Genomic DNA, 10218 nt, shown 5'->3' with positions numbered 1-10218 from the left:
CGCAGCACAGGGAGCTAAATTACGATTGTAATTTTCAGGAACATAATCAAACATAAATTTTAGCCATTGTTGTCGAACTACAGCGTCCGTGGGAAGCCCGAACAAAGAAGACCTGACAGCTGGGTGAAAATAACACACTTTCGACGGCATGGCTACAGCTCTCCACTACAACTCTTCCTCTTCGACAAAGCCGCAGAAATATGTCCATGACCCCTTTTTTCCATATTCCGGATGGAAGGTTAATGTAAATTTATGGGTTAGTTACGTATAAAACCCAGGAAGTATCTCGTTGTTGTAACGATCTGTAATGTGGTGCGGTAGAAGCACGGGAAGGAGGCTGGATCCAAACGCAGTGTACAGGCTTTATTTAGACAAACTACAAACTTAGACAAAGACTCAGACTGGGATACAGGACTCAGAATCAGAAGCGACCAACGTCGACATCAAACATTCAACAACTCACAAGGACAGGGCAAAAACACAGGGCTTAAATAATCATATACAAACGAGCTAACAGGATAACAAGGGGGCGTGGGAAAACCAGAAACACCTGGGATAACTAATAAACAAGACAGGGAACCACAGAACATGACAAAACACGACAAGACACAAAACCCACATTACGACAGTTGTAGTCCCATTCGAGTCGTTTTTGTAGGCATTGAACTTCCTGATTTTTAAAAGACGATATCTCTGCTCACGTTGAACATTCAGCGCAGCAACTTTGCAGATACTGTTCATGCACCAACAGCAACATTACACACTGTTTAAAATGAAAAAAGTGAAATCGCGAACAACCACCCCTTTAAATGTGTACTGTATGTATCATAATAATCACCTTTTAGTATAGTACACTTAAATATAGGTGGCTTCACATCTAATAAACCTAATAAAATAATATATATACACTTAATAATAATATTGTTATTATTATTATCTTTCTTCAAATGTAATTGAAAAGTTCTATTAGTAAATTTGTCATTTACCCTTTTCATTTGCATGAAAATTGCATATGAAGAAAGATGAGAGAAGCCAGAAACAGGAGTCTCCATAGCAAGTTACAGTACATCGGGTCAAGTAAAATAGTTCACTCTATCAAAGTTTCTGACCCAATTTAGATTTTTCCTGAGCCAGTGCTGGGAAATAGATTGGATAATTTGATTCTGACTTGCCCTGGTAATTTTCCGCCTCTGTAAGTGTGTGTATGGGTGTGTATTTGTAGAGAGCACTACATTGTTCACTGGCAGTGAGTAAAGGAGTGTTGTGTGACTAAAGTGCCAGTCAGAGTGAGCTGGGCGAATACGTGTCACATTGATGATCCTTGGCCTGAAAAAGTCAGTAACAGGGTCATCCTCTTATCTTGTCAGAACACTGGAGCTTTGCAAACTGACAGGGCCTGAGGGGCATATTCAAAGTGGTCTCTCATTTTCCTGCTTCTCATTTATAGAAGTTGTTTATCCATGGTAGGCTTGATGCAATGTCAGGACTTGTGAATCTCCAAAATCAGTACATAAAATTTGTGTTTGCACTTGTTTATAATGCAGTTTTATAAGAAAATGGCACAAATTCATTGCCCCTGATCCTTCTTTCTGCTTGAACTAAGGCCGAGTTCTTCAGCACACTGGATGGTTCTGACACCCTCCTTCAATGAGGGTATTAAGACCTAGTCTTAAAGAGCGTCATTCACTGCCTCTGTTGCTCTGCATCATGGGGGCACATCAATGGCTCACCAGTGACTGGCCACAAATTAGCCAGACAAGAAACACAGGGACCTGAACGGCTGGCTGTGCTATGGCAAATATGGGATTAGAGAAGATTCAGGATATGACACAAAAGGGAAGGATGAGTGTCAGAGGAAGCGGAAAAAAGAGCAATGGGTGGATTTAAAACTTCATCTGATGCTTGTGCAGCAGGCCATGAATATCATGTCATGAATGAATGGCTGAGGTTTCATCATGACTCAGCATTGTGTCAATCCCAGACAGATGGCTTTCGTATAGCAAGTCGTAGGCCTGTGTTGTATTTTTAGAATTAAAAGTTAGTTTAGCACTCATAGAACACATGATGAAGAAGTGACTTTCTGAAAACTCAGAGACATTATGGCAGTGCTTTCGAGAGAATGGCTTTGACTGGTACAGTGCAAACGCCTGAAGTGTTCTTTGGCCAAGGAAATCCTGGAAGCTGTACAGCTCTTCTGATAAGATGTTTCCTGGAACACAATGTTGTGCTCACTGGAATACAGGAGGAGCAGGACTGTTCTGTTCGTTAACAAATAATTGATTCAGTGTCTCCAGGTAATATCTTTTTCTTTTCTTTTTTTAAATGAAATGTTTCTTAGAGAGTTGCTCTGATTGATTACGCTCTTTCACATTTTTTCACAATTGAGTAAATAAAAATTACTCAATTGCACAATTTTTCACAAACCTGTGGGCCTGTACAGACTGTCCAAAATTAAATGCTCACTTAAACATATACATTCTGATTTTAAATTATGGAAAAAACATATTAAAAGCAGTCAACACAACAGCTCAGTTGCATATTTATACATTTATTTATTTTTAGGTAAGGCTTGCACTGCCTCTCCTGTGTCCCTGAGCTTTCCTAGCTATTCCCAACAATTGTCTGAAGCATTTTCACAAGGATCATAGGAAGGGTGTTGTACTTCCTCTTGTTCCTCTTATTGTATAAGCAGATAAAAGTCAGAATATCCTTATCTGTACTGAGGAAAATGGCCATTTTGTAAACCATGTGAACCCAAAAAGTGAACCTTATGGTATTATTATTTAATTTATTTATTAATTTCTTCTAAAAGCTAAGTCTGCTTTGTCTCAGTTTGTGCTTCAATACATTTTATTCCACCATCTCTCACAATTCCTTACCAGTGTCAACTAGCTAAGTGCAAATAATTCTTCCCATTTTGCTCTTCCTTTACATGCCATTGAATATATAAAGATTTTAATCTGTCTTTTACTTGCGGGAGACAGTTTTGATTGCTGTTGGGAGTGTAATGATCCCATGTAATTAGTCTCACAATAAATTGCAATAACACATTGCACAGCTGGGAGATGTAGCTTTGTTGCACTGGAATAATCTTCTTCCCTGGAAATAAAAGACTTAGGCTATTTAGTGTCTGATGCATGTTTTAACACTTCCTGAGAAATATTATCATCATGTGAAACTGAAATGTATTAAGTTACAGACCAACACAACTAACATCATGTTAAATCAAAATGATTGATTCACATTTAAATTGGATACAAATTGTACTTTTTACTGAACTAAGAATCGGTCATACAGGTTATGATAACAAGATATCCTACCCACAAGTCTATTGTTATGCAATGCTGTATTTTTTTATTAAATTTTTTTTTCCATTTTTTGGTTCTTCCCAATTTCTTCCCAAATGTCCATAAAACACACACACATAAAACCCTGAAGAGATAAGATGTGTTTTGAATTTCATGATAGAAAATGGTCATAAATGGTCTTAATTCTAAACAAATTCTGAATGATTACAGCGATTTTAGTCAGGAGAACCTGAAGGACTCCTTTCATATCTCAGCTGCAAATACGAGTTTACCTCATCAGCAATGGAATTATAGATGGCAAAAAAATCATCCGGACAATTCAGCTTATTATTCCTCTTCATTAGCCTTTTTTGCATGAAAGGGGCATTTTTACCAAATTAGCATAATGCTATTGAAATGGATCTTTTTATTCTATGCAGCGATTTAAATTCACATTATCCATTTGTAAATTCAGAGAATGAGCAGCAAATTAAAACTGGATCAGTATCAAGAGAATTCATAGCTATCAAATCAAAGAGCTGTAAATAATTGTACCGAGTTATGTGGTCTTAAGTATCTCCAGTTATCTCATTTGAGAGGAGATCTTAACACCAGAGCTTTGGAGATCATTTTTATGCATGGTTAAATTATCCATTATATTATTAAAAATATAGGCTACTAGAATCAGAAAGAGATTTATTGGCAAGTATATTTGCACACAATGAATTTGTTTTGGTGACAGAAGAAGCTCCCAGTGCACAGAGACAAACACAGTACACAGATATAAAATAAGATACAAAATATGTATATATAAAATAAACAGAATTGTATGTATATGTGTGCTATATATACAAATAGAATAGAACAGAATTTACAGGGACTGGGATAAAGAGGTACGGTATCATAAAATACACACACACACAGGTTATATATATATATTCAACAATTAATCTTTTTTTTTTTACATTTCCTTTACAATACTAATTTATACATAAATGCTGTTATTATAATATAAGAATGAAATATTTGATGGTCATGTTTGACCATCAGTTTAGAAGAGGAGCAGCAGGTGAGTGAATGGATTGCTCTCATTTTCTCTCTCTGGAATTCAGACATGTTTTACTATCTGACCTTCTAAACAGTCTCAATGTTTCCATGGAAGTGAGGGAGGGTGTGAGAGTCAGAGCCACAACAAGCCCTGGCAAAGAAAAGGGATTAGAAAGATAACACATTATAACAGAGTAAGGATAGGCTTGTTCTGATTATGCATTTGTAACTTACTACTATAATATAAACAGTATAATGTCAGCTCAATCTGAGGGGGTAATCAGTTGTACTTATCATTTAACATCCTGTCCTGTCCTATACAGAAAACCTCACCCCGTTGAACAAGACGGGCAGTTTGTTTATATGTTGTCTAAGTATTTCCGTGATAGTCCATAAAATCATTGCCCAGAAGACAGCAGTGTGGACCAATACTTTGTTTGATGTACTGCGTGGTAAAGGAGAGGACAGCTTTATGTGGCTCTTCTCAGAGGATTTGGAGATGAATGTCAATTACTGGGTAACTGCAAAAGCTCCTTTAAAATAGCTATTTAGTTGAGTCTCTTTTGTGTGACCTGTGGAGCATCACACACATTTACAGGCATATTGAGCCAATGAGTAACGCAAGTAATATACGGATAAGATCAGAGCTTAATTATTTGTCTAAACCAGCACCATTATTTTTTAAAAACATGTTTTTATGCTTAAATCTGTCTAATCAGTCAGTATCTTAAATTAGATGAGAAATTAGTTTAAATTGAGACTTAAATCTAATTAAGACTTCTAGTTTGAGACACTTCAAAAAGCAGCGGTTATCTTTTCTGAGCATCATCTTATCGAGCACTGTCAACTTCTCCAGCAGATCTGTACAAATCCTCTCTTCTTTGGCTAAACAAAACTTTCTTTGGGCAGTATTATCTCACAGATACTACCAACCGGGGGGATCTAAAGTCTGGTATGACGAAACAAAAACACATCAGAAACTCAGAGACCACATATTTCTCTCTTATTATGGCCCCTGTTTTCCTTATTGAACAGTTTTATATTAAATCCCTAATGGACACACATACAAAAAAACACAAAAGGCAAATACATGCACCATGAACATAAGTCAATTTCATTCTATGGAAGTCAATGGTGGTTATTCATTTGATATTCATTACGTGGCATAATTCAAAAAGATTTAAGTAAAATTTAATGAAAATCCCCAGGAGAACACAACATATATCTTCAGAAATCCTTTCCTCTGAACATTTTACACTCTTGGTTATTATATAACCAAGAGTTATAAGCAATATAAGCAATTTTAATCATATTCATAAATTAATGTTTACTTTTTCCCTTTGGGGTGTTTTTCATCATTAAATGCTTGGATGCTCATTAAATAAATATGATGGAATCAGGAATTCACTCTGGGCAGAAAAAGCTCAGTCACCATTAACAGAGTGAAAAATTTAATAAATAAAAAAATTCCATCCATCAAACGGAAGAGTTAATCTGAACTCTGAACGTTGTATTGATTATATGACAATCATGATGAAGAACAAAACCATGTTTAAGTAAAAATACTCAGACTTTATTGAAATAGGCTAATATGTGTCAAGGTAATACATGAGATCATAATGGAAAGGCTTTTGTAAAACGTTCCCTTGGATGTAAATCTAGCAACGTGAGGGAATGATGTCCTTAATACAAAAACACCAGGATTATCATTGCTAACAAGTTGAAGTTGTCCAATTTATAAAAGTGTTGCTGACAAAAACTCTCTTGAGAAACAGATGAAATTGCAACACTGCCGCTGTGCTTGTGGTGATTACAAATAAAGCCCATATCCTCCACGATGAGGCTGTTTGCCCACTAGAGAACCCATCAGTTACAATTGTAATCATTCTCAGTGTCTTCTGTGCCATTTAAATGATTCTCCAGTTCCTGTATAACGGCTTCCCTTCCCATTTGGTCGTTTCTCCTCTTTTCCATGATCAAGTCCTCTAAACTTTGAAAGTCCAAAACGTGACTTTTCTTCTCCGACAGCTGCAGTTTCATCTTGTACGGCTGCTTTCCAATTCGAATCTCCCCTCCAATTTTGAATTCACGTTTGCCAAACCTGCACCAGGCAGCGAAGCATTCAGAGTTCTTCCAGCAAACATCTCGCTCTTTCATCCCCACTTGCTCCATGGCATTCTGCACCACAACATCCGGGCTCAGCGCGCGGAACTTATACAGGTCGTTTACAATTCTGCCCCTTTTACCTTGACTTACGTCCAAAAGAAAGTCGCATTTAATCTCGTTTCTATAAAAATGAACTACCTGTAGGTCGCCAACACATACTGCCCAGTGCGGGTACTGGCCGATAGCCACAAACTCCACCAGGTCACCGGGGTTGCACTTATTCGTTAAGTTCTCGCACGACAGCGTTCCCACTTCCCCGAACCTGCTGTTTCTTTCGTATATACACTCGTCGCGATAATAGACCGCGCATTCTAATTCATTGCGGCAGTCGTAATGTTTCACATCGTCCTTTTCTGTCTCCTCGATGTTGTCCTCTAGCTCGTCGTCATCCGCAGAGAAAATATAAGACACGCCAATGCGTGGAGTGTCGTCTTCTGGGTCGAATCCATTAGGGTCAGTCGTGGGTAATTCATTGTAATTCAAATGGGTAAGTTTCTCCACTTGATTCCCCATAACAATGTCCGAAACTCGTGTGAACAATTTCGCGTCCCACCTGTATCGGGATTTCAAAAACGCAACACGTAATCCGGCTTTGGAGCCCAGTTCAGATCTAAGTCCATGTCTTCTTTTTATCAGTGAATAGCTGTTTGGAGTAATTACGTGATGTGCGTTTTGGCATATCATACAGTTATCTGAACTCTTTGCAAGCTGTTAGATATTGTTGAGTTTCAGTCTGCGTTCCGAACAGGTGCGTCTCACCTGCTCACTTCCTGGTGTGAGCCGCAGACAGGGGAGCCCATCAGACACAGAGGTGAACACACGGGGAGTCCTGCTGTTAACGTCCTCTGTAACGAATTGTTCTTTTGATGATTTATTTCCTCTCTTTCTAGGTAATAGATGATGTCCCGGGCTCTATGAAGTTATGGCAGAGGCAGTAGCAGCGCTCTGTGTAAAATAGTAGCGAGCACGGTAATGTTTACTCAAGGCACGGTCAGTTAAAGAAACAGCGTACATTTAGACTGGAAGCGGATTTAGGGTTTTCAATGAACTAAACCCACTGAGAGTCTACAGTTTAAAGATTACCTTTCTGGCTAAATGCAATAATTTATTGTAGCCTACATAAATACGAGAGTGGATGCATCATGCCAGTTAACTGTTTTTCATTGACTTAAAATAGCGTCTGAACTTTAAACTCAAACATGTTTACATTTTCAGACATCATGATGACGCAATAGCCTACTAGCCTAATAGGCCTACAGATATAGGCTGTATAGGCTGATTTAATCTTAAATCTATAATTACTTAGGCCTATTAGCCTTTACAAAGAGTGCAAATTATAATGGACCCTTTTAAAATGGTGATATAATGGAATTTGTCATAATTGGGTAAACTTCTGTATAGCGGTGAAGAGGACAACAACAGCAAATATAATTTTTGTATTCCCATTTGCTTCAATAGCAAAAGAAAACATCCATGATAGCATTTCCACGACTTTCCAAAAGAGGGGGAAATATATAGAGACTGATTACAGCAGTTAGAAGAGAGAATCGTGTGGAATTCGATGTCACTCGTTGTACTTGAAGCACCTTTGCAGCAGTGTTAATTCGTTTTTTTTTAAGCCTAATTAACTGCCAAGGTAATATAACACAAATTAGTGTTATACATGTATATTTAAAAAGAATTAAAGTCAAATTTCAAAAATGGTATTTGGACATTTAAGAATGCCTTCATAAGGTCAAAGAAAACAATTTGTTTGCAAAAAATTTGTGTGACCAACTTGAAGCTAATTTTTCGCCCTCACACGAAATTCCAGATTGTGTGGATTCCAATTGAAATTACTGGATTTTGCCTGGGAAAAATTGCGGTACAACAGTAAATGTATCCCCACCTTTAATAACCTAAAGAGGCTACACTGTGTTTATGTGGCTAATATTACCCACGACCCATTGTGCTTTGGAGGAGGATTTGGTTCAGAACAACAAACATATAAAAAGTGTTAAAATAAATAACCAACAGTTAAATAGAGAGGTTTAGATAAAGGGGTGACTAATAATCAACATTTAACCTGATAAAAGATATTTATTAAATGTTATCTGCAACAACAATGTGGACTTTTATAAAGATCCATTTGGCCTATCAACTTTTAAATGCATTATTATGCAAACACATGAGGAAAGCACTCCGCATGAAAAACCCACGTCTGGCAGATCAACGTTCTCTCAAATACTGTAGGAAATGAAAGTAAATGAAATCTGGAGGATTTTAACTGCAGTGGCAAGATGATTGACAGGTCAGTTTACAGTGACAAATTGCTTGTAATATGCAACAGAGTGCCTGTTAAATACACATTTTATTGACGTGATAATATGTCCCAAAGCTTGTCTACTCTTTTGCTAAACACTTAAAAGTATGTACTTTTTCTTCACAAAAAGAGTAGCTACATACTTTAGGGTGTAGTATAAGTAGGCGAATTGGGACACTTTGGACAATATAGGGAAGTATTCAATTTCGGACGCAGCGATTGTGTTACCCCTACTTTTTTCTGAAGAGGTAGCTACTGTAACAGCTTTTTGATCACTGTTTTTAGTGGACAGTGCATCAACAAAATAGTGTCAGTATATATTGCGTTATTATGGATTCAGACATTGCAAATATATTGTAAAAAACAATCATTATACCTCCCTATGTTTTTGTCAAAATTTTATAATTGTCTTATTTTAATATTGTTGTTATTGTTTTAATATGTTGCTGCTTCAGGGTAGAGGGCATATTTATTTTGTAAATGAAGACAGTACAACCAAATTAAAATTAACTTCACTGTACATCTAATTCTAACAGCCTTGTTTGCATTTGTGAAAAAATATAGGCTAATGGTGTCTACCCTGAATAGAGCCTGTGTCCTTCACATTGAATACAGTGGCAGCATCTTCAGAGGCGTCTCCCAGGAGGTACTTCAGCTTGTGGTATCCAGTCCGGGGCAGGAGGGTCTGTAAAACACTGCAGTGTTTAGTCCTGTGTTGTGGATTGCCAAACAGCTAGCCTCTGGCTGTCAATCCATCACCCCCAGTACAGGGGCTTCTCCTGCCCAAAAGCGTGCCTCAGCTCTTAATTACCTAACGTAACAGCTGGCCAGTCTGCTGTGTATTTGCTCATATCTGGCTGTCGCCGTGAGGCATATCACCAGTTGCAAGCCGAGTGTCCATCTCCCAGTGCCACATCAAAAAAATAAAAAATAAATCCAGGCTCATGACAGTCTCTTCAGGCCAGATACACCTGCTACCCTAATATTTAAGCATTAATAGTAAATCTCATTAGCATATTGTGCTTATATAATGAATTATGTATGTGCCAAAAACAGATCTACTTTAACATTTTGTTTAGGTATCTTTATGATACAGCAATCAGTCTTCAGAGTGACATTTTCACTGAAGCCTTGTGTTTGTGTTATAAAGATACACACACCCTTCATCTCTATCCTGGTAAGTGAACAGAGGAATTTCAACAACCTGACATTTCAGGATTGGTCCGACACAACCACAGGAATTCCTCTGAGTCTTCGATCTCTACAAAGATATATTTTTTTAAGTTTCCTTCACCCGAGAGCCTGTACTCCGGCCATTTCGAATGCCAGGGCACCTTGTGTCAGTATGCCTGTGACACCGTATGAATCTGTCTGCCACCACTGAGGATATAAAGATAAACAGCATTGCCTTCACAC

The 10218-nt window shown here is 37.6% G+C and overlaps 1 protein-coding gene across 1 annotated transcript; it reads right to left on the bottom strand.

Annotated features, from left to right (window-relative positions):
- Window positions 1-5885: 5885 nt before the first annotated feature.
- lratd2b (LRAT domain containing 2b) lies at window positions 5886-7592 on the bottom strand. Its single transcript, XM_056267783.1, has one exon. The coding sequence runs from the start codon at window positions 7182-7184 to the stop codon at window positions 6201-6203; it is 984 nt and encodes a 327-aa protein (XP_056123758.1). The 5' UTR covers window positions 7185-7592; the 3' UTR covers window positions 5886-6200.
- Between the last annotated feature and the right edge of the window lie 2626 nt (window positions 7593-10218).

The sequence above is a fragment of the Rhinichthys klamathensis genome, unplaced genomic scaffold (assembly GCF_029890125.1).
Source record: "Rhinichthys klamathensis goyatoka isolate OS25496 unplaced genomic scaffold, OSU_Roscu_1.1 h1tg000262l_1, whole genome shotgun sequence".
NCBI lineage: Eukaryota > Metazoa > Chordata > Actinopteri > Cypriniformes > Leuciscidae > Rhinichthys > Rhinichthys klamathensis.
The sequence above is the reverse complement of the archived record's forward strand: the minus strand, read 5'-3'. Positions and strand labels throughout refer to the sequence as shown.

Excerpts from the sequence above, each read along its gene's own strand:
- lratd2b (XM_056267783.1), bottom strand. The coding sequence starts at position 7,184 with ATGATATGCCAAAACGCACATCACGTAATTACTCCAAACAGCTATTCA.